The 24,826-nt window shown below is 40.9% G+C and overlaps 1 protein-coding gene across 2 annotated transcripts; it reads left to right on the forward strand.

Moving 5' to 3' along the window:
* Positions 1-1,972: 1,972 nt before the first annotated feature.
* On the forward strand, positions 1,973-23,943 carry COPS2 (COP9 signalosome subunit 2). Of its 2 annotated transcripts, none has more exons than XM_067471395.1 (13): positions 1,973-2,111; positions 6,668-6,781; positions 8,026-8,103; positions 8,911-9,036; positions 10,648-10,758; positions 10,860-10,937; positions 12,214-12,388; positions 14,197-14,375; positions 14,462-14,514; positions 15,958-16,055; positions 17,515-17,597; positions 20,023-20,081; positions 23,142-23,943. In XM_067471395.1, the coding sequence occupies exons 1-13, from the start codon at positions 2,058-2,060 to the stop codon at positions 23,284-23,286; spliced, it is 1,353 nt and encodes a 450-aa protein (XP_067327496.1). In that variant the 5' UTR covers positions 1,973-2,057; the 3' UTR covers positions 23,287-23,943. The 2 variants fall into 2 exon arrangements, with proteins under 2 accessions (XP_067327496.1, XP_067327497.1); XM_067471396.1 differs by having other exon boundaries at positions 10,669-10,758.
* The last annotated feature ends 883 nt before the right edge of the window (positions 23,944-24,826 follow it).

A 24,826-nucleotide genomic window follows, 5' to 3' on the forward strand; every position in this document is an offset into this window, starting at 1 on the left:
TCGCCTGCATCTATGGCAAGCATCCTCAGAGGTTGTGAAGTCTGTATAAATTATAGTGCAGTGTAAAGAAGGGGAAAGCCTATGGGGAAAGTGGCCAATTTTGAGCCTTTTCTGATAAAAGACGCTCAGTGTTTTGGGTTCTTTAAGGCTTAGGCCTAAGTGGTTGCCTCACTACCTCTGAGGATGCTTGCCATAGATGCAGGCAAAACATCAGGAGAGAATGCCTCTAGAACATGGCCATAAAACACCTACAACAACCCAGTCATGATGGCGGGCCCGCCTGCGGCCCCTGCTTTCCAGCTGATCTGACCAGCTGCAGGGAGTTCCGCAGTTCCTGGATGCCCTGTTGGGCCAACTTTGATGAAATGTGCCCCAGCAGCAGCCTCAACCAAGGACTCTCTCCAACATTGAGGTCTCTCCTTTTGCTTTTCTCCCCAGCCCGAACATTGTAACATACCCCTAATAAAGACTAATTGAATTGTAACCTATACCTCTCCATAGTAAAACATTGTGTCTCTTTCTTGACTCAAAGGTATCAATTGCATGTACTTATCCTTTTCCAAGCCGCGGGAGGCCACCGGCCCGCCTGGGATGCCTTCCAGGCGTCCCAGGGAGGCCGAATCTGCGTTTCTTTAAACTGCAGATACGGAAACCCCTCAGGCCCCCATATCCGCGAGTTAACCAAACGACTCCATTTTGGTGCCATATTTTTCCTAGCCTGCATCTATGGCAAGCATCCTCAGAGGTTGTGGGGTCTGTATACATTACTAGCCATCCCCTGCCATGTGTTGCTGTGGCCCAGTGCAGTGATCTGGAAAATAAAGTAATGAGAAAGTGTGGGTTTCTAATATATGTTTCTAATATATGTAATTTCTTTATGCTTGTGGGTAAACAGTATTTCTTGCTGTTTCTTTGTCAGTGTTCTCATTACTACTCTGGAACATGCAACATATAATTGTCCTTCTTTAGGGGTCCCGTCCAGATCTATACTATATCTCCGTGCGTGAATCATATATGTCTATACGTATCTATGGCTGGATGGCTCTTTGTCAGGAGGGCTTTATTATTTATTTTTACATCATTTATTATTTACATCATTTCTATCCCGCCCATATCACCCGGAGGCGACTCGGGGGCCTAAAACCCTTGCCCTGGTGAAGGGAGTTGGACTGGATGGCCTTAAGTATTTTCTGTTGGTCATGGGAAGTTTTCCCCAATTCTGTCGTTGGTGGGATTCAGAATGCTGTTTTATTGTAGGTAAACTATAAATCCCAGCAACTACAACTCCCAAATGTCAAGGACTATTTCCCCCAAACTCCATCTGTCTTCATATTTGGGCATATGGAATATTTGTGCCAAGTTTGGACCAAATCCATCACTATTTGCGTCCACAGTGCTCTCTGGATGTAGGTGAACTACAACTCCCAACCTCAATGTCAATGCCCACCAAACCCTTCCAGCGTTTCCTGCTGGTCATGGGAGTCCTGTGTGCTAAGTTTGGCCCAGTTCCATCATTGGTGGAGTTCAGAATGCTCTTTGATTGTAGGTGAACTATAAATCCCAGCAACTACAACTCCCAAATGACAAAACCAATCTTTTGAGTGACTAACTCCTTGGGTGAGTAAGTGTCTTGTGTCCAAATTTGGTATCAATTCCTCCAGTGGATTTTGAGTTATGTTAAACCCACAAACAAACATTACATTTTTATTTAGATAGATAGATAGATAGATAGATAGTGCAGTGTAAAGAAGAGAGGCCTAAGGGGAAAGTGGCCAACTTTGGGCCTTTTCTGATACAAGGCGCTCAGTGTTTTGGGTTCTTCAAGGCTTCGGCCTAAGCCGTTGCCAAGGGCAACGCCTAGGCCTGGTGCCACCCTGATGAGGGTCCGTGCGGGAGACGGGGAAGAGGGCGGAAGGTTCCGCGGGGAGTCACGTGGCGGGGGATCCGCGCGCGGGGGCCTGTGGGAGCGGAAGGCCCTCTTCTCCGCCTTCCTGCCTTCCTCTCGGCCCGGCCTTCCCCTCCCCTTCCCCCTCCCCCGCGCGCGTCCTCCGGCCAAGATGTCCGACATGGAGGATGATTTCATGTGCGACGACGAGGAGGACTACGACCTGGTGAGGCCTGCCGAGCGAGGAGAGGGCCGCGGTTCCCCTCAGCGCCGCCTCCGCCCTTCGGGGCCTCTTCGGAGCCCTCTTCGAGGGGAAGGGACAGGCAGGCGAGCGTGGGGTTTTAGGCCCGGGGGGAAGGCCTCCGCCCGCCTGGAAGGCCCCACCGCGCCGAATGGAAGGAAGGAAGGAAGGAAGGGCACCGGGCCCACGCCAGGAGGGCGCTTTGCAAGCCCAGGCCCGGCTCTGCATTCTCCTTCCTTCCCTTCCTTTCATCCCTTCCTTCCCCTCCCTCCCTCTTTCCTTCCTTCCTTCTCTTCTTCTTCCCTTTCCTCCTTTTCTTTCCCTCCCTCCCGCCCTCCCTCTTTCTTTCTCTCCTTCCTTCCTTTCTTTCATTCTTTCCTTCCTTCCAACCCTCGTTCCTTGCTTCCTTCCTTCTTCCCTCCCTCTTTCTTTCTCTCCTTCCTTCCTTCCTTCCTTCCTTCCTTCCTTCATTCCTTCTCTTCTTCTTCCCCTCCCTTTCTTTCCCTCCCTCTTTCTTTCTCTCCTTCCTTCCTTTCCTTCCTTCCTTCCTTCCTTCATTCCTTCATTCCTTCTCTTCTTCTTTCCCTCCCTCTTTCTTTCTCTCCTTCCTTTCTTCCTTCCTTCTCTCCCTCTTTCCTTCCTTCCTTCAATCCTTCCCTTCTTCTTCCCCTCCCCCTTTCTTTCTCTCCTTCATTCCTTCCTTCATTCCCTTCCTTTTTTCATTCTTTCCTTCCCTCCCTCTTTCCTTCCTTCCATCCCTCCTTCATCCTTGCTTCCTTCCTTCTTCCCTTCCCTCCCTCTTTCTTTCTCTCCTTCCTTCCCTCCCACTTTCCTTCCATCCTTCCTTCATTCCTTCTCTTCTTCTTCCCCTCCCTCTTTCTTTCTCTCCTTCCTTCCTTCCCTCCCTCTTTCTTTCCTTCCTTCCTTCCACGCAGAATGTCAAGGCGGATGACCCACAATATCTGCTTTGAACTGGGTTATCTGAATCTACACTGCCATCTCATCCAACTCAATATGGATTTTATGCATCTGTGTGGAAGGGGCCTGAGTCTCCCTTCTCTGAAATGTCTACACCAGGCCTGGAAAACTTGGGCCCTCCCTCCAGGTGTTTTGGACTTCAACCCCCAACATTCCTAGCAGCCTCCGGCTCCTTTATTCCTTTTCCCTTTCCCTTTCCACTTGGTCTCCCTACATTATCTTTTAAATCCCTTCTGCTTAGATACATCCTACCTCTGTTCATGACCAATGTTTATTTTAATTTTTTTTATTTAATTTATTACAAAACAAACAAATTTAAAACCATAAGGTTTTAAATTCTGTGTGTTATTGTGAGTTATATTAATTGTACTGTTTTATTTGCTTGCTGTTTTGTTTTTACTGATGTGTTGTTGGGCTTGGCTTCATGTAAGCCGCCCCGAGTCCCCTTGGGGAGATGGTGGGGTGGGGTGGGGGATAAATGTTGTTGTTGTTATTATTATTATAAGAGCCTGGTGGTGGGCACTTAAATATTGGATCAAGATCAGAGTTTTTAGTTTAGGGTCTGGTTTGATGCACCACTTAGCTCAGGATGAGTACATAAGCAGTTGGTCTGAGATCATCTCTAAGAAAGCTGCCTCCATTGACCTTTCCACATCCCTCCTAACACATCTGGGTTTTGACATGGCTCTCAAATCAGGAAATTGCCTTTTGTGAGCTGCGCTCTCGCTCCTATGTATTCTGCTCCCCTAGTGCCCTGCCCATACATTATGTTGGGCCTTTTCATATAGTAGCTAAATATCACTGCCTATTTTCCAAAGCTAGGTGCAATGTGCTCCTGTCTGAATTGCTGCCTGGGAGATTTGCAGGTACTCCATACAATGAAAGACTCTGCCAATGTTACTTACTTACTTAGGCGATCCCTCGTTGTCCGAGTAGGATAATCCTCTAGGGTGGATCCGTAGGTGACTACGGAGCCCTATTCTTGATCTGCATCGTCTGCTGCAGTGAGGGCATTGGTTTCCAGGTGGAAGGCGGTCCTGGTTGGGATTGGCTTGATGCGCCTTCCTCTTGGCACCTTTCTCTGTTTCGCCCTCCATTCGTGCCTCTTCAAATTCTGTAGCACTGCTGGTCACAGCTGACCTCCAGCTGGAGCGCTCAAGGGCTAGGGCCTCCCAGTTCTTAGTGCCGAGCTTTCAAGGTTAGCTTTGAACCCATCTTTAAATCTCTTTTCTGCCCACCAACATTCTGTTTTCTGTTCTTGAGTTCGGAGTAGAGCAACTGCTTTGGGAGACAGTGGTCGGGCATCCGGATAATGTAGCCGGTCCAGCGGAGTTGATGGCGGAGGACCATCGCTTCAATGCTGGTGGTCTTTGCTTCTTCCAGCACGCTGACATTTGTCCGCTTGTCTTCCCAAGAGATTTGCAGGATTTTCCGGAGGCAGCGCTGATGGAATTGTTCTAGGAGTTGCATGTGACGTCTGTAGACAGTCCACGTCTTGCAGGTGTATAGCAAGGTTGGGAGGACAATAGCTTTATAAACAAGCACCTTGGTATCCCTACGGATGTCCCGGTCCTCAAATTTTTCTTCATTCGGGAAAATGCTGCACTCGCAGAACTCAGGCGGTGTTGTATTTCGATGTCAAAGTTGACTTTGGTGGAGAGTTGGCTGACAAGAGTGCATCTACCACATTGTACTGTCATGCACTTTATATGAACAGGCCCTAGCAGACATAATCAACCCCTACTAAGGAATTTACCAGCAAGTACAGTGAAACTTTATGTGAAGTTTCTACTTAGTGACAACCTTCCCCATGTGACCTTGGCAGTTGCCAAGTCTCTTTCTGAGGCAGCCAGGATTAAACATTTCCCAATTTTAGACACAGGCTGAAAGTCTTTTACCTATGTTTTTAGCCAACTTGTGTTTTAAGCAATTTTAAAACTGTTGTTAATTTTACCCATCTGTGTGCCCAAGCAACTGTTTGTTCTTAATTCTCATTGCCTTGAGGCTGAAACACGCTGGCACTTCTCGTAGCTTTTTTCCCATGTTTTTAGCCAACATGTATTTTAAGCAGCTTTTACTGTTTGCAAATTTTATCCACTGGATGTTCTTAATCTCATTACCTGTATAACTTGTGTGCTACAGTGTAATAAGAGTCTCTGGACCAAAATTTATCTATCTATAAGTATTAATGTATTGTCAAAGGCTTTTATGGCTGAAATCACTGGGTTGTTGTAGGTTTTCGGGCTGTATAGCCATGTTCTAGAAGCATTCTCTCCTGACGTTTCACCTGCATCGATGGCAAGCGTTCTCAGAGGTTGTGACTAACTTGCACTAACTTTTGCATTTGAACCACTACTGGTTTGAAACTTTTTGAAGAAGGGAGACTCAGCTAGTATAACATGTCTACCTTCTATAAAGATGAACACAAGAGTGAGGGCCATAATTTGCAAGGAGACAACTGCTTGTTTTGTGTGATGCCTTGGTGTCTGTCACCTTTGGCAAAGGGGTTATGAATGAGAGGAATGGGGCAGCAGAAGGAGGATGCCCTCCTGATGTTTTCAACTCCATCTTCCAACAAAACAGTTAGTTTTGGTAGTTGTCATAGTTTAGAACATCTAAAGAATAGACATGTTGCCAGCAACCTCTTCCTTAAATCTATTCAGAAACTGCCCCTGGGGTCTGTTTTTGATTTACCCTCTTCATGCCCATTGACACTTAACCAGTCTGATACATATCTACTCAGAAGTCCAGTTGAGGTTAGTAGGATGTGCTTCTAGCTAAGTGTATATAGGAATGTAATTTTAGTTTGAAGTATTTATTGCCATTGATTCCAAACTCTGTTGCCTCTTAGATTTGTGAACTTGTTTTGGAAGGAACCGGTCTTTTTTGCTTAATAGTCCTTTACCTGTTGATGGCTTCACTTAATAACTAGGAAGATGCCATTTTTAGGGGTGGTGTAGATCTAGACGGGAACATTTTCCATCATAACAGAATATATTGATAGTCTTACTGAACAGCATAATCAAAAGTCGTTTTGCAAGAAAAAGACAGTGTGGGAAAAGAAATAGAAGTTGTGATATTTTGTGAATTGTTTGAGAAGTAAGAGGTTTAGAAATAGGAAATACGCTGGATTTCTTCAAAATCCAAATCAGAATTGTTGGGTGTGACTGCAAAATATATAGTATCATTATGCTCATTGGAACTCACTTCTGTGGTCTATTCTCATTTATCTTAGTTAGTCTAATAAAAGTAGTGAAAAAGCTGGGAAAAGCATGGACACTTACTGTACGCCACATGGTTGTTATTGAAAAAAATAGTTTTCTTATTTTATTATTGGCTCCGTAAATATACGAATAGAAATTTGGGCATCTCAATGTTATTTTATATCCATACATATATATGTATGAACTGTTGAATAAATATGAGTGAAAACCTGTTGTTTATCTCAAACCATGGCAAGATTTAACCACAGCAATGTCTTGTCTTCTGTTTTACCTTGTTATCTGATATTGCTTAGCATGTTGAAACTGACTTTTTTTTTTTTTACTATTTACAAAATTTAGGAATATTCTGAAGACAGTAATTCTGAGCCGAATGTAGATTTGGAGAATCAATACTATAATTCTAAAGCCCTCAAGGAAGATGACCCTAAGGCAGCACTCAGCAGTTTTCAGAAGGTTGTTTGTTTCTTCATTTTCTTTATATTCATATAGTTGAACTGTATGTTTTGCTTGTTTAGATGTTTGGTCTCTGGTGCAGATGCAACTGGGTCTTTTTTTTTCTTCCAAATTTCACTCATTGTGGAAGTTATAGTTAAAGTCATGTTGATGCCAGAATTGTTTCTCTCTGGTCGCCTAGGGACAATCTAGTTGCTGGTCCTGCAAAATCAGTTCCTCTGTCCAGACCATTTCCATCCGGTCTCAACAGCCAGGGCCCAGACTTCAGCTGCATCGGCTGTTTAGTTGCTGAGAAACCTTCATAATTTAGAGGTCATCACTGAGAGCACCATTTATGCTTTAGAAGATATATTCTTTTCTCTTTCTGTTTGGCTGCTGTTTCTATATTATTTTTAATATTATGTTTAAGTATGAATTCTTGGTGGATTGTTTCATCTTATATATTTCTTAGCATTAATAGGAACATTTCCAATTTGCTGTCTTCTGTTATATTATTCTGTAGACCTTCCTGATGTTGTTAGCCACTTTGAGTTTATTCTCACATGAAAAAATAACAAATGCTGATATTGTTAATGCAGAACTATGGTTGACATTTTTCGTTTATGTTTTGAGCTAAATGTTATGCCAGTGCTAGCAAAATGGAAAAGTTTTTACAAAGGTGGAGGATGTGAGATTAAACTGCACATTTATCCATTCCTCTTGCCTGTTATGAGATTGGAAAGCATTATATATTTACCAGGCAGGTGTGTTCCTAATAACTGATTAATAATTATATGCTTAGTGATATAGGAATTTAGTGAATACTTGCTTTTCTTTAAGATTTTTCTTGATAGCTTCATTTTCTCCCAAAACAAATGCTTCAGTGATATTTGGCTCAATTTCGTTTGTACTAGATACTATAAACAATAATTCCTCAATTACTTGCACAGCATTTGATGTTGTAGCCAATTAAAGAATAACTAGTCACAGAGTTTGTGCAAGGGAAAAAAATTCACTTTCCTTAATGTGTCTTTAATTTTTAAAATATCACTTTAAATATTTTAAATGCCCAATAACAGCTTCAGACTTTTTCAAGTGGTGACATTAGAGTCACAGTAGCATTTGAAGCATTGTATTGAGTGGAATTTTACACAGCCTAATAATATGAATAATGTAGAAGCATTAAATAGGCTTCAGCATAGTTTTTTAAATAAAAGTATGCAGATACTGAGAAAAGCAATTCTCTTGGTCTCTCTAATGCTTAGGTTTTGGAACTTGAAGGTGAAAAAGGAGAATGGGGATTCAAAGCATTAAAACAGATGATAAAAATAAACTTCAAATTGGTAAGATATATATTACTTTTCCTTACTATTCTGTCTTGTAAGAAATGACACTATATGAATGGTATTAGAAAACAATGATCTTCCTGCTCCATTTATTTGTTCAAATATATGAAACAACATACTAAATACATTCTGAATCAGCATTAGTATCATTTCCAAAGGGTTTCTGTATAACTATAGGAATTCCCTGACGGCACAGCAGGTTAAACCATTGAGGTGCTGAACTTGCTGACAGAAAGGTTGGCTGTTCAAATCCAAGGAGAGGGATGAGCTCCCACTGTTAGCCCCAGTTTCTGCCAACCTAGCAGTTCGAAAACATGCAAATGTAAGTAGATCAATAGGTACTGCTTCAGCAGGAAGTTACGGCGCATCATGCAGTCATGCTGGCCACATGACCTAGGAGGTCTCTATGGCTTAGAAATGAAGATGAGCACCACCCCCTAGAGATGGGCACAACTAGATAATTTCAAGGGGAAACTTTTACCTTTACTATATTTCTTATAAAGAATCCCAGAAGCTTTTTAAAAAGCAAGGAGTTTGCACCCACTATAGAAAATAAAATTGCTTTTATATGTGCTGCCATAGCTTTTTATGTTACAATGGAAGAAAAAGACATTCATAGCTGGAAATCTGATTCATATGGAATATGTCTGTAGTATCCACTGTGTCCTGAAAGGAGACATTTTCTTGCAATTATGGTTCAGCATGACACAAACATCTAGCTTTTGTGTTTTAATATCACCAGTTAGACTTAATTTCCTTCTTGGAATGTTTCATTTGTTAAATCCTTTTTTTTCTCCATTGCAGACTAACTTCCCTGAAATGATGAACAGATATAAACAACTATTGACCTACATACGGAGTGCAGTTACAAGGAATTATTCTGAAAAATCCATCAATTCTATTCTTGATTATATATCCACTTCCAAGCAGGTTAGATTATCTCTCCGTCCAAATTGTAAATTTTGCAATGTTAAAAAATATTTTGATAATAACTGCAACGTTGTCTTCTTGCCATTGAATTAAGGGACTTTTTTTTCGTTTGTATTCCGTTTAGAGAAATAACTAACTTCTAATTTTGCCTATGTTTGAAAGCAATGCTTTTGGGTTTGGAAAGATTAGCCATTTACAAGAAATGTTGCCCAGGGGACGCCCAATTTATCTAGTCTTCGAGGAGGCTCTTTCTGTGTCTCCCATATATAGAGGAAGAATGATTTAAAGATAAAGACAATGTGGTCATTGTCGCCTAGTTTTGGTCAAAAAATATTTCAATACTTGTGTTTCTTTTATTTTTAACAGTTTTATGCTTATGTATGCGATGCTTTTGACATGAGATGATGATGATAATAATAATAGCACCAAAGTAGATTTGGAGAGCACAGAACTATAAACCAAGTAGAATATTTTGCTTGTTATAGCTGATCCATGTGTGTTGAAACTGTACTTGTGAGAATTGTAGTTCAAAAGAAGTATCACTATTTTAAAGTCAGCTTTCAAAAATGATATAATTTTGCATTTTATATTGATGCTTACTAATAATCCAGGCTTCCTGTAATAAGGAGGTGATTATTTGGCAATCTTAGTAACTAATGTTAAAATCCTTACACTGTCACTTTTGTTATGAGACCATTATATAAGGTTTGAGGAACCTTTGTATCATGGAGCTGTATTTAAAACAGTATCTGCAACCAGGGATTCTGTATATTTTATCTTAAAATACTACTGTTTCTGTAACTTCCCTTCTCTCACCCTTGCATTTTGAAATTGTTGTCATTTTTCATTTATATATATATATATATATATATATATATATATATATATATATATATATATATATGTATATATATATATGTATGTACGTACGTATGTATTTGTATTTGTATTTTTTGCATGTGAGGTTGCTTTGTAAAGCTGAATTGATTTAAGTATTTATGTTGATGCCTATGTGATTTTTTTAAATTAACGGGCAGAGTTTTCTGGGGTCAGGAAATGATAAGTCATTTGGGAAAGCCATTGTTCTGTGTCATAAATAACACGAGAAGTCTTACAGAAATCTGCCACCTTAACAAAAAATAATAGTTCTATTTTTGCAGTTAGACTTGGCTTCCTATCTCAGACTGGATAGAAAAGCAGTATCCCTTTCTCCTTTCATTATTATGACCTGTCTGTTGTTCTTGGTACCTAATGAATGAGCACCGGAATCGGTTTAGTAAAATTGAGAAGGATTAAGAACTGCTTAATTCTTTTAAGGAGATAGTGGAACCGATAGGTCTGAGAGCTCCGGCCACAATATAGACTTATGCCCAATAGGAAATTGAACATAACTAGCAATAACATGCCTGGAAAAGATGATGGAAATCCAAAACAAATTGAATGTTTTGTTGGTTAAGTTTTTCAGATGACAAAATGTATTAACGTGATTGTTGCAATGTATTATGCTGTTGATTTGTTCTTCTAAAGTGCTATATATAGTTCAACGTTAAGCTTTGAGTATGTTCACATTGACTTTATTAACAGGCACAAATTTGCTGTTTACAATTATAGAATTCTGATTTTTTATGCCAGATGGATTTGCTTCAGGAATTTTATGAAACTACACTTGACGCTCTAAAAGATGCTAAGAATGATAGATTGTGGTTTAAGACAAACACAAAGGTAAATTGGGAAACGTGGATGTTGTTTTACGGTTAAAAGAAACCCTCTGTGTACTTCTACAACTCCTAACACATTTAGTAACCATCCTTTTTTCTTGATAGCTTGGCAAATTATATTTAGAACGAGAAGAATATGGGAAACTACAGAAAATTTTGCGCCAGCTCCACCAGTCATGTCAGGTACTATACAATTTCTTTGCTAAACCATTTCCAAAATACGTAATCTGAATTGATATAATATTAATAACAACAACAACACTTTATTTATATTCCATCCTATCTCCACAAGGGGACTCGGGGCGGATCACAGTACACATACACGGCAAACATTCAATGCTGTTTTGGATAGACAATACAGAGACAGACAGAACAGAAAGGAGGTATATTGTGTCCATGTCAACATCCAGCTTTTTTGGCTCCTGGAAAGTTTGTACTCCAATCCAGCCACAGGGAGGTGCTGTCGCTCCATCATCTATGATGAAGAGCCATCAGGACTTATTCCTTTTGATCGTCTAGCATTTTCTGATCTTTCTTTATGGTGTCCTAAAATAACCTCCCCCCACTTGTTTTAGCAGTACCTAATTTCTCTAATAACAGCTCAAGTTGTTTTCGAACTGCTTAGGTCAACAGTAAGCTGGGCTTGACAGTTGGCAGCTCACACTGACCCAGGGCTTCGAACTTGCCACCTTTTGGATGGTAGATCTTATCATTTCTGGTGATTTACCAGCTGTGTTAAACCCGGTTCCTGTGCTTTCATGCTCACTGTTGTGATTCCCCGTGTTTGCAAAATATGTAAACAGTAGTGATCTCTCAAACTGCTGACTGGAAGGTTGGCAGTTCAAAGCCATGAGTCAGGGCGAGCTCTTGACTATCAGCCCTAGCTCCTACCCACCTAGCAGTTCGAAAGCATGCAATGCGAGTAGATCAGTAGGTGACACCTTGCCGAGAAGGTAAAAGGGTGCCCCATGCAGATTTGCAGCCATGCCGTCAACACAGATGTCCATGGACAACAGGCTCCTCAGCATGGAAAATGGAACAACAGCATCTCCCCATATCCAGAGTTGAGCATCGCCTCCAGACGCCAGAGATGAAAAATGGGGAAGCCCTTTACCTTAGTCTCTGTTGTATGTCATTATTTACTGTGTTGTGTAAAAAGGCATTGAATGTTTTCCTCCTCATATGTGTATTGTAATCTGCTCTGAGTCCCTCCATTGAGATAAAGCGGAATATAAATAAAATATTATTATCATTATATGTATACACATTTTCATTTGATTCCAGCACATTATGTCAGTAGACACTAGAAAACTCTGATCCTAGAAAATAAGAAGGACTGTCTATATTTTCTTGTCTTGCTGTGAATTGTTCAAGAGCTGAATAGGTTATAATGTACATTATTATGAGTGGGAAGACATGATTATCTTTTCATGTTGTACATAATTCTTTCTCTTTTTAGACTGATGATGGAGAAGATGACCTCAAAAAGGGTACCCAGTTATTGGAAATCTATGCTTTGGAAATTCAAATGTATACAGCACAGAAAAATAACAAAAAACTTAAAGCACTATATGAGCAGTCGTTGCACATCAAGTCTGCCATTCCTCATCCACTGATCATGGGGGTCATCAGAGGCAAGTGTTGTTTCCATGTCTGAATCAGGTATTCAAAGGAATGTAACCTGAGCCTTATTAACTCATAGTTTAAGAACCAGTTCAAAAAATTTACGAGATTGTCCCCCTGAATTGTTTTGAATATGAAGGCATGTTATCTAATATTGTGGCACATTACAACTGAGATAATTTGGATTTCTAGTGGGGAATAGAATGCAAGATGGCTTTAATACTTTGATATACTGCTTCTTAAACTGTGAGTCCTGACTTAAGTGGGGTTCGTGTTAAACGCCTTGAAAAATTAGGGCAGTAAAAGGTTTCTGAGTGTCACCTATTAGGCATTTAGACAAATCTGTTACGTAGTGTTTGCAGTAGACTCTGCAGCAGATGCTTCAGCTGTACTTCATATAAAAGAGAATCGGCCTGTTCCGTAAGCCTATTATCAGGAAAATTTTGATTTTTATACTTATTTTATAAACCTTCTGGAGTCACATAAACATTTTTCAGGATGAAAGGGGCTGCAAATGGAAAAATTTAAGAAGACCCTCTCCTAGGGCAAGAGTTGCATCAGTTAACTGCACTGTAATTAAATAAAAGGAATAATTACAAGTTTTTTATGTTTACATGTTTTTATTGATATACTAGCTTGGGTTACTCAGCATTGCCCGGGTTATTTGAAAAAGTCATTTTTAATTGTACAAAATGCATAAGGTTGTGGATTAATTACAACTGACATCATGCCAGGTTAACCCTAAGAAATTCCCATCAGTACTTAAAGTTCGTTATGTTAGGCAAGTTTGCTCTAGATGCATCACCAGTGGGTTTCAATATACTCTGGCTGTAGGGTAAACTACAACTCTCACTATGGTGAGTCAGTCTTCTGAAACCCCTCCAGTAGGTTGAGTTAGTCATAGGGGTTCTGTGTGCCAAGTTTGGTCCAGGTCCATCATCGGTGGAGGTCACAGTTTTCCTAGTTGTGTGTGAACTATAACTCCCAAAAAGGAAGATCAGTTCCCCCCAAACTCCTCCAATAATCACATTTTGGCATATCAGGTACGTGTTCCAAGTTTGGTCCAGATCCATCAGTGTTGGATTGACAGTGCTCTCTGGATGTAGGTGAACTACAACTCTCCCAAATCAAGGTTGATTTTCCCCAAAGACCTCGAGTATTTTTTCTGGTCATGGGGGCTCTGTGTGCCAAGTGCGGTTCAATTCCATCGTTGATGGAGTTCAGAATGCTCTTTGATTGTAGGTGAACTATAAATCCCAGCAACTACGACTCCCAAATGACAAAATCATAATTTTTTGAGTGATGGTCACTCCTTGTGTTGTGAGACGTTTTGTTGCCAAATTTGGTGTGATTTCGTTCATTGGTTCTTTTGTTTTTAAGGTACTCATTATGCACAGAGCATTTATATACATACATATATATGTATGTATGTATGTATGTTTTGCTGAGGAAAGGACACAAATATAGTATAGGCATAATATTACTGCGGATTCCATGTTTACCATGTTGAAAGAAAGCCAACTGAACAGATGCATTTATAATGGGTTTTTTTCGGTGTAAGAATTGAATGTTAGCCCCAGGGTGGCAGTATTCTTCTTTTTCACAGAGAGCGCTTCAGATAAAGTGGAGGATTTAGACTGTAGAAAGGGAGCTCCCTTCGTTCCTGTTTGCCCTTTCTAACTGTTACCAAATAAAAGGTCCCTTTTGAAGCCCTCCTGCTGCTCTCCATTCTGAAATGGCACACAGCACTGAAAGGGACATTTATTCTATGTGGTGATAACTATTTAGTAGCACTTACTTCTGCCTGTTTTTCTTCCAGAATGCGGTGGTAAAATGCACCTAAGAGAAGGCGAGTTTGAAAAGGCTCACACTGATTTCTTTGAAGCGTTTAAGAATTATGATGAATCAGGAAGTCCAAGGAGAACGACATGCTTAAAATATTTGGTCTTAGCAAACATGCTGATGAAGTCTGGAATAAATCCGTTTGACTCCCAGGAGGTACCATTGTCAGTATCTTCCCGCATTTAATGCTGACATTAGCATTAAAATTGGTAACTAAATATTCCTGTTTCTTTCTGGTTTAGGCAAAACCTTACAAAAATGATCCAGAGATTCTAGCAATGACAAACTTAGTAAGGTAAGTGGTTCCCTTCCCCTCCTTTTTTTAAAATAAGCAAACAGAAGCCGAAATAAATCGAAGTACAGTGTTCCCTCGCTACATCGCGGTTCACTTTTCGCGGACTCACTGTTTTGTGGGGTTTTGCCTCCCAGTTTATGAATGGTTGCCGTTGCCCAGAGCTGTGTTCTAATCCCGATTCCTGGCAACAATGGAGTGTGGAAGGGGGGCTTCACCCTCCCCCTCAGGAGAGAGGCAGCCAATCAAGAGAGATTGCAAAGCAAAGCAGAGATACCTAACAAAAAAGGTGCACGGTGCCTTTAAATCTTTCCTCGCTTCTACCTCACCCTTGGAACTTGATATACATATATATAGTGTACCTACTCCGTCGATTTTCACTTTTCGCGGGTGGTCCTGGAATGTAACACCCGCAATAATTTAGGGAACACTGTAGTAGTGATTTCTAAAGAAAAACACGTCATGGTTTGGAGAGATGACGAGATGCTTACATTTTGTTATTTATGTGTTTTTCAACTGGCCAGAATCTGTTAACTTCACCGCTGTTTAGTCTTATGTTTAACTTTTTTTGTCATGTCAGGAGCGACTTGAGAAACTGCAAGTCGCTTCTGGTGTGAGAGAATTGGCCGTCTGCAAGGATGTTGCCCAGGGGATGCCCGGATGTTTTTGATGTTCTATCATCCTTGTGGGAGGCTTCTCACATGTCCCTGTATGAGGAGCTAGAGCTGATAGAGGGAGCTTATCCGCGCTCTCCCCTAATTCGAACCTGCAACCTGTCGGTCTTCAGTCCTGCCAGCACAGGGGGTTAACCCACTGCGTCACCAGGTGCCCCATGTTTAACTCATAGGACTAAACATAGATGGCGCAATGGGTTTAACCCTTGTGCTGGCAGACCTGAAGGTTGGCGGTTTGAATCCAGGGAGTGGGGTGAGCTTCCATCTGTCAGCTCCAGCTTCCCATGCAGGAACATGAGAGAAGCCCCCCACAGGATGGTAACACATCCAGGCATCCCCTGGGCAACATCCTTGCAAACTGCCAATTCTCTCACACCAGAAGCAACTTGCAGTATATTACCAAGTCGCTTCTGTCACAATAAAAAACTCCTCAAAATTTACCTTATCTTGTTTTATTCTGAATGTAACATTTACACATATTTAGTAGCTATTTAAGCCCAGAAATCTGTAGAAAGCTTACCTTTCCATGAAAGAGCACATTTTCATTTCGCTCTTTTTGGTCATCGACAAATTAAAAAAACTGGATCCTGACAACTCTTTCGTCTTTGAAATTTTTCGCTAATCCAAAAAAATTGGAAAAATAATTCTAATAAAAATTGGAAAAATAATTTAGCTGCACTTCTGTTTAGATCACGCATCTTCAAACCTGATATGTAGTTTACTTCACATATGAAAAAGTTATAATTTTTTTCTCTTTGTGTGTCTTTTAAAGTGCCTATCAGAATAATGACATCACTGAATTTGAGAAGATTCTGAAAACCAACCACAGTAACATCATGGACGATCCCTTCATAAGGGAACACATTGAAGGTATAGCAGTGCAAAGAAGTTTTGTGATCTACTTTCTCTGCTCATCTAAGTTACTCCTCCAGTATTTGGAAAAATCCAGCTTTATATAATGAAAGATATGCCAACCTAGCATGTAGATGTGAGTAGATCAATAGGTACCGCTTCTGCAGGAAGGTAACTGTACTCAAGCTGTGTCTCACCCCATACATAATGCAATATTCCCCTACTGTTCAAGATTATGAGGAGTAGTGAAACACTATCCTTTTAAGAACAGTGTACGCTAGGGATTTATTTATTTATCGTGTCAGGGGCAACCAGAGCATTGTATTACATTTCTAACAGAACAAAACAAACAAACAGATAAAAAAAAACCACAAAGTTTGCAAACTTGGTAGTTGATTAAATGTCCTTTGACCAGTATCTGGCCCCTTGGAGTGCCTCTGGTGTTGCCGCAAGAAGGTCCTCCCTTGTGCATGTGGCAGGGCTCAGGTTGCATTGCAGCAGGTGGTCAGTGGTTTGCTCTTCTCCACACTCGCATGTCGTGGATTCCACTTTGTAGCCCCATTTCTTAAGATTGGCTCTGCATCTCATGGTGCCAGAGCGCAGTCTGTTCAGCGCCTTCCAAGTCGCCCAGTCTTCTGTGTGCCCAGGGGGGAGTCTCTCATCTGGTATCACCCACGGATTGAGGTGCTGGGTTTTAGCCTGCCACATTTGGACTCTCGCTTGCTGAGATGTTCCAGCGAGTGTTTCTGTAGATCTAAGAAAACTATTTCTTGATTTAAGTCGTTGATGTGCTGGCTGATACCCAAACAAGGGATGAGCTGGAGATGTTACTGCCTTGATCCTTTCACTATTGGCTGCTACTTCCCAGTGGGTCAGGTGGTGCAATACCAGCTAAGTAGTGTAATTTTCCAGTGGTGTAGGGCGCAGCCACCCCGTGATAATGCGGCATGTCTCATTCAGAGCCACATCTACTGTTTTAGTGTGGTGAGATGTGTTCCACACTGGGCATGCGTACTCAGCAGCAGAGTAGCATAGCGCAAGGGCAGATGTCTTCGCTGTGTCTGGTTGTGATCCCCAGGTTGTGCCAGTCAGCTTTCGTATGATATTGTTTCTAGCACCGGGTTGAGATACACATAAATTCCCTGGAAAATGCTTTCCCTAGTTAATAAATCTTGGTGTTATAGAAATACAATTGAATTTTTTTAATTGAGTTTTAATTCAGAGATAGAATCAACATCGAAAGAGGTTTATAAAAAATAAACCTTTATTGAATCTTTAATAGGAAACTTAACTTTAATATTCTGTTCTTACATTTTCATATTTTTAATATGTGTATGAGATGGAAGTGGTTGCTGAATATATCTTTCTAAACGTGTTTATATTCTAAACACGTTGAATATATCTTTCTAAATGTGTTTATTCCATTTAGAATGTTGGCAGTTATTTACACAACTATTTTGCTTTTGTTTTCTTCCAGAACTTTTGCGAAACATCAGAACACAAGTGCTTATAAAATTAATTAAGCCTTACACAAGAATACATATTCCTTTTATTTCTAAGGTACTTGTAAATACTGTCTACTGGGGGGGGGGGTTCAATTCTGACTATTTGCCAAACAAAAGACATTAGTCATATACTGATATTCTTCTGTTTCAGACACCTAAGACCTGGGCCTTTATGTTCTCCCCCAACTTTCAGCTTCTTGGACATAGACTTTTGAGAGTGCTGTAAATGCAGAGTAATGAGGGATGTAGCACTCTCTTTTATGAAATGCTTGGGACCATCAGCATTTTAGATATTGCTTTTTCGGGTTATTATAATACTTATATACGTACATAATTTACATATTATGTACATATTTTAATACTTATATATGTACATAATGAGATATCTTGGAGATGGGATCTAAACCTAAACATACATTCATTTATGTTTCTTATAAAGATGGCCTGAAGGTAATTCTTTGTAAGATTTTAAATAATTTTGTGCATGAAGCATAGTTTGTGCATTAGAAAGCAAGAGTGTCACTATCTGGCCTACCTATGAGGATAATATTGGATTTTGGAGCAGATCAGATTTCTTGCTAAGGGATACTCAACCTGTAGAGCTGAGTTCAAATGCTTTAAATCAGGGGTCCTCAAACTAAGGCCTGAGGGCTGAATGCGACCCTCCAAGGTCATTTACCCGGCCCTCGCTCAGGGTCAACCTAAGTCTGAAATGACTTCAAAGCATACAACAACAACAATCCTATCTCATCACCCAAAAGCAGGCCCACACTTCCCACTGAAATGCTAATAAGTTTATATTTGTTAAAATTGTTCTTCATTTTAATTATTGTATTGTTTTAAAGTGTTTTTTTTGCACGACAAATAAGATATGTGCAGTGTCCATAGGAATTCATTCATGCTTTTTTCAAATTATAATCCGGCCCTCCAACAGTTTGAGGGACTGGGACCTGGCCCTTTGTTTAAAATGTTTGAGGACCCCTGCTTTAAATAATTGTTTCAGCTCATGGTTCATTATCTCCAAACAAATCACGGTTTGTGGGTAAGACTTGGTGCAAAATCATGGTTTTGCTAAGCAAGCTATGGCTTTGCATTACATCTGTACTTAGTGATGTTTTTTCTCAATAGCCTGGCTACAGCTATAATGGCTTAAGTAATGACTGTGCTGTTGTAAAGACAAAATAGTAATAACTAACTCTGTTGTTACAGATTCTTTGAAATTATATTTTGATTGGAACATATGCACATTGCAGCCACATCCATGAGTAGGAATAAGGATATATTTCCAACAACAGTGATATATGTGAGGATCATGCTGGATGTAAAGTCTGCATACTATTTCCTTGGAAATGATTAATACGAATATTGGTGCTATTAAACCACCAAAATGTACATTTCCCTCGTATAAGTATTAGTCATGGACTCGGTATCTGTATCATCTGTTTAATTTGTGTTTCTGTTTCATTCTGTTATTTTGGATGTCACGATAGGCAAGACCCCCTCCCGGAACAAAAATAAACTCGATAAAAAAGGCGGACAGGAGCGGGTACTGGTTACAAGGCAACTTTTCGGCATCATGGTTATAGAGAGAAGCAGAATTGTGCTGAAGTCTCTTCATTGGAGACTCATGGCGCAGGGCTTGCCCTCCACCGCTTGACAACTGCGCAGGCCCAGAAAGCCCCTGGCAGGCCCACATGCTTTGTGAACGCATTAGCCTTCCTTTCTGGTGGTCACCTTAGTGTTGGTGTGATATGTTTGGACTACATCAATCAGTTGATTGTAACATACAAAATTAGTGGGTTGTTGTAGGTTTTTCCGGGCTATATGGCCATGTTCTAGAGGCATTTTCTCCTGACGTTTCTCCTGCATCTATGGCAAGCATCCTCAGAGGTAGTGAGGTCTGTTGGAAGTAGGAAAATGGGTTTATCTATCTGTGGAATGACCAGGGAGGGACAAAGGACTTTTGTCTGCTGGAGCTAGGTGTGAATGTTTCAACTGACCACCTTGATTAGCATTTAATGGCTTGGAAATGCCTGGGGGGAATCTTTTGTTGAGAATGATTTGATGTGCCTGATTGCTTACTCTCTGATGTTTTGCAACCCTAAACAATCAGGCACATCAAATCACTCTCAACAAAAGATTCCCCCCAGGCATTTCCAAGCCATTAAATGCTAATCAAGGAGGTCAGTTGAAACATTCACACCTAGCTCCAGCAGACAAAAGTCCTTTGTCCCACCCTGGTCATTCCACAGATATATACACCCATTTTCCTACTTCCAATAGACCTCACTACTTCTGAGGATGCTTGCCATAGATGCAGGCGAAACGTCAGGAGAGAATGCCTTTAGAACATGGCCATATAGCCCGGAAAAACCTACAACAACCCAGTGATTCTGGCCATGAAAGCCTTCAACAATACATACAAAATTAGCTTCTTACCAAAAGATTGATTAACATTTAAGGCATGTTTTCACCCTTAGGAGTTAAACATAGATGTAGCTGATGTGGAGAGCTTGCTTGTGCAGTGTATACTCGATAAGTAAGTATTTTTCTTCCTTTCTCTTTTGAGCAGTCACTATTATAGGTGCTTCATTCTAAAGAGTTTATTTATGGTGCAAATGGAGTAATCAGCAGCTGTTCCCCAAAAATATTGCTGTACGTTGGAAGAAAATTATGTACACTTACAGACACTGGATGCCTAACATTGGTATTGTATAAAATATATACTCATAAATTGTTTGTAGTGATTCCACTACAGCCCTCGGCAGTGCAGCGTGTTAAACCACTGAGCTGCTGAATTTGCTGACCAAAAGGTTGCAGTTCAAATCTGGGGAGCAGGGTGAGCCCCAGTTTCTGCCAACCTAGCAGTTCGAAAACATGCAAATATGAGTAGATCAATAGGTACTGCTCCAGTGGGGAGGTAACGGCACTCGATGCAGTCATGCTGGCCACATGACCTTGGAGGTGTCTACGGACAGTGCTGACTCTTCGGCTTAGAAATGGAGATGAGCACCAACCTCTATAGTTGGACATGACTGGACTTAATTTCAAGGGCAAACCTTTACCCTTACCGTTACATAGTGACTCCACTTACATTCAGAAATGTTGTGTGGCCCATCCTCTGTAACAAAGAAAGGCCCCAGGGATTTTTTCACATCATTTTAATTTACTCTATAAATATGAATTTTAACATTGATTCAGAGATTGCAGCTTCAAAAACACTATAGTCATAGCAGCCAGACATCCATAAAATATATACATCTCCAGTGAGTCCTGCTGTTAAGTTGACTGAGTTAGCTAGCTACACAAAATATATTTTAGGGTATTATCAACAGGTACCAAAATATGCAGTTAGATCTTGTAGCATCCTTGAGACTAAGGGTCCTTCCAGACAGGCCCTATATCCCAGGATCTGATCACAGGTTTTCTGTTATCCCAGATTATCTGGCAGTGCAGACTCATATAATCCAGTTTAGAGCACAAAACCTGCGATCAGATCCTGGGATATAGGGCCTGCTTTTTTGAATTCTGTGTTGAGCAGTTACCATATATACTCGTATATACCTGAGTATAAGCCAACCCAAATATAAGTCGGGGTACCTAATTTTACCACAAAAACTGGGAAAACATATTAAAAGCTGAGGGTGGGAAATGCACCATCTACTGGTAAATTTCAAAATAAAAATAGATACCAATAAAACTACATTAATTGAGGCATCAGTAGGTTAAATGTTTTTGAATATTTACATAAAATTTCAATTTAAGATAAGACTAATATATTAAAAGTAATCCTTCCTGTTCAAGGCAATTAAAAAATTCACAAGGCCGGGCCAAGATTTGTGCAAACCCAAAAATTCTAGGGGGCCCAGGAATTAAGTGCAACGTTATGGCAGGCAACAATAATATTAGGTACAGGTCTGTGGCTGTTCATTCCAGGGTCGATTAGAGGAAAGAATCTGGGTAACTGGTAGAAAGAATAAGGCCGTATTCGACAACGTGTAGGGCTGAGTTGGAACTGCTCATTTTCAAAGGCTTGTTGGAACCACCAGGTCTTCAAGCTCTTATGAAAAGAAGGGAGGGATGGGGCCTGTCTTATTTCCCTTGGAAGGGCGTTCCAGAGGCAGGGGGCCACCACTGAGAAGACCCTCTGTCTCGTCCTCACCAACCATGCTTGAGATGGTAGTGGGACCAAGAGGAGGGCCTCCCCAGAAGATCTTAGAGCTCGTGCCGGAGGCCCAGGTCTCTGCTGTGAGAAGATCTGCATTTTTCCACCTACGTCAGGCTAGGCAGCTGGCTCCCTTCCTATCTAGGAACGACCTGGCTACGGTGATCCAGGCGACAGTCATCTCGAGGCTTGACTACTGTAACGCCTTCTACATTGGCCTTTCTTTGTCAGTGATCCGGAAACTGAAGCTGGTGCAAAATGCGGCGGCTCGTCCTCTCACCGGGGTGCCAGCGAGATGTCATATCACCCCAATTCTACAACAGCTGCACTGGCTTCCGATTGAGTACCGGATTACTTTCAAGGTGCTGATACTAACCCTTAAGGCCTTACATGGTCTGGGGCCGGCGTACCTGAGTGCCCGCTTATCCCCCTACCAACCCCAGAGATTACTTTGGTCCGAAGACCAAAATTTGCTTGAAGTCCCCAACATCCGGACTTATCATCTGTCCTCTACTAGGCAGAGAGCCTTCTCGATTGTGGCCCCTTATTTATGGAATGCCTTGCCAGTTGAAACCCGAACCACCCGAGAGCTACTTGCTTTTCGGAAAGCCTGTAAAACCTTTCTTTTCCGACAAGCTTTCGATGGGACTGTGTCTGTTCTCGTTTTTTATTGTATTTTAAAATTGGTGGTATTGTTTTAATCTGTAAACCGAGCCAAATTGGGAGTGGCGGTATACAAATCAAATAAATAAATAATAGAAGGAGATGCGATAACGACCTAAAGGAAATAATTGGCCATTATTTCCTTTAGGTCTTCCTCGCTTGTTTTTATTTGGCCCACCTCATCTTTCTATTTAAAGATTTTTGTTTTCCCTTGTTTCTTTTTTTAGGAGATTTGCTAATTTCTTTTGTGTTATTTATGGAGTTTGTCTGAAAGTCGTTCTTGACCCAAATATATTTCTTTGTACTTTCAATTTCCTCAAAGTTTTCTAGTTGTTTTTTAAAAATAAAAAATAAATAAAAAATAAAATTAGGTGTTTTGGCTTATATTCTGGTTGGCTTATACTCAAGTATATATGGTATATACATTCAATGCAGTTGAAAAAGACCTTAGCTAATTTTGTTTATATGTGAGCTTTTCAGTTCTTTCACTGAAAACTAAAGCAGTGTTTCTTTGCTCAAGTTCTCCTCCCTCAAGAACTATTAATCTCTGATCACGAAGACAAATAGCCATGTGTGCAGTTCCTGTGTATTGGTCTTTGACTTCTCTACAATGGGCCTCTCACACACAACTCTTTGTTAGCCAATAGATTTTTACTGGTAATGACATATGACCTCAGCCCCAGTTCTTCAGCATTCATAGAGGTTGTATGTACTCTGTGTTGTCCTGGGGCGCGTTTAAACACGTATTTTTCTCTTTCTTTCTCATTTTAGCACTATTCATGGCCGAATCGATCAAGTCAATCAACTCCTTGAGCTAGATCATCAGAAGAGGGGCGGAGCACGGTATACTGCGCTAGATAAATGGACCAACCAACTAAATTCTCTCAACCAGGCCGTAGTCAGCAAGCTGGCTTAACCACGAACAGGCTCTTTCGAAATGTACTTAATACAACAGCGCAGTGATGTAAACCTTAAAAACTGGGAATGGCAAAACTCCTGTCGGTTGGTGTGCCCTGAAATTATTGGAGTTAATGGCAGAAGTGCTTTTTTGATCAGCTGGTTTGTGTTTTGCTGCTGCATTTATCCCACGAAAAAAACAAAACAGCTTTAATCTCCAGAAGAAAACCAAAATGCCATGGGATTTATGCTGTGTTGACATCTTGCCCTCACCATGCAACACCCTCATAGTATGTCAAGGGGCAACTAATGACGAGAGAGAGAGAAAGAGAGAGAGAGAGAAGGTTTTGTTTGTCATGATTTTAAATACACTGACACGTTCCTGTTGGTTTAAATTTAAACATATTTTACCTGCAGAAAAAAAGATCTCTCACACAGAAAAAAAAATTAACCTGCAATAACTTGAAACGCATACCCTTTTGAACACTTCCTTTTTCTCATGTATAAACCGAAATGTTTGCTGCATTTTGCAAAATGTCAATTCTCCAAAAAATGTGTCCGTATATTTCTGTACCTGCAGTGTAGTCAAGGTTTAGAAGAAACCCCGTAATTATGGTGGCATACTGTCACTTAGGTTTCAAGCAGCAAAAATAAACAGTGCAGTTCAGAAATGGTAGTTTTTTGCTTCTTTATGTGTTTTTCGTTATGATTGGGTGTGTTTGAGAAAATCAGGAAGAGAGTGATTGCCTTTGACATTCACTATAATAGCACTGTAAAAGACATCAAGTAACAGCACATTTATTTAGGCAATCTCCCGTTGTCCAAGTAGGATTGTCTTCCAAGATCGATGTACTGGCAGTGGGTCCGTAGGTGACTGTGGAGCCCTATTCTTGACCTGCATCTTCTCTCGCAGTGAGGGCATGGGCTTCCAGATGGAACGCGCTCCCGGTCGAGATTGACGTGCTGCACCTTCCTCTTGGCACATTTCTCTCTTTCACCCTCCATTCGTGCCTCTTCAAATTCTACAGCACTGCTGGTCACAGCTGACCTCCAGCTGGATCGCTCAAGGGCCAGGGCTTCCCAGTTCTCAGTGTCTATGCCAGAGTTTTTAAGGTTGGCTTTGAGCCCATCTTTCAATCTCTTTTCCTGCCCACCAACATTCTGTTTTCTGCTCTTGAGTTCGGAGTAGAGCAACTGTTTTGGGAGACGGTGGTCAGGCATCCGGACAAGGTGGCCAGTCCAGCGGAATTGATGGCGGAGGACCATTGTTTCAATGCTGGTGGTCTTTACTTCTTCCAGCACGCAGACATTTGTCCGCTTGTGTATCCAAGAGATTTGCAAGATTTTTTGGAGGCAACGCTGATGGAATCGTTCCAGGAGTTGCATGTGACGTCTATAGACAGTCCACATTTCGCAGGCATATAGCAGGGTTGGGAAGACAATAGCTTTATAAACAAGCACCTTGGTCTCCCTACGAATGTCCCAGTCCTCAAACACTCTGCTTCATTCAGAAAAAAGCTGCACTCACAGAGTTCAGGCAGTGTTGTATTTCAGTGTCA

The sequence above is a fragment of the Anolis sagrei genome, chromosome 9 (genome assembly GCF_037176765.1).
Source record: "Anolis sagrei isolate rAnoSag1 chromosome 9, rAnoSag1.mat, whole genome shotgun sequence".
NCBI lineage: Eukaryota > Metazoa > Chordata > Lepidosauria > Squamata > Dactyloidae > Anolis > Anolis sagrei.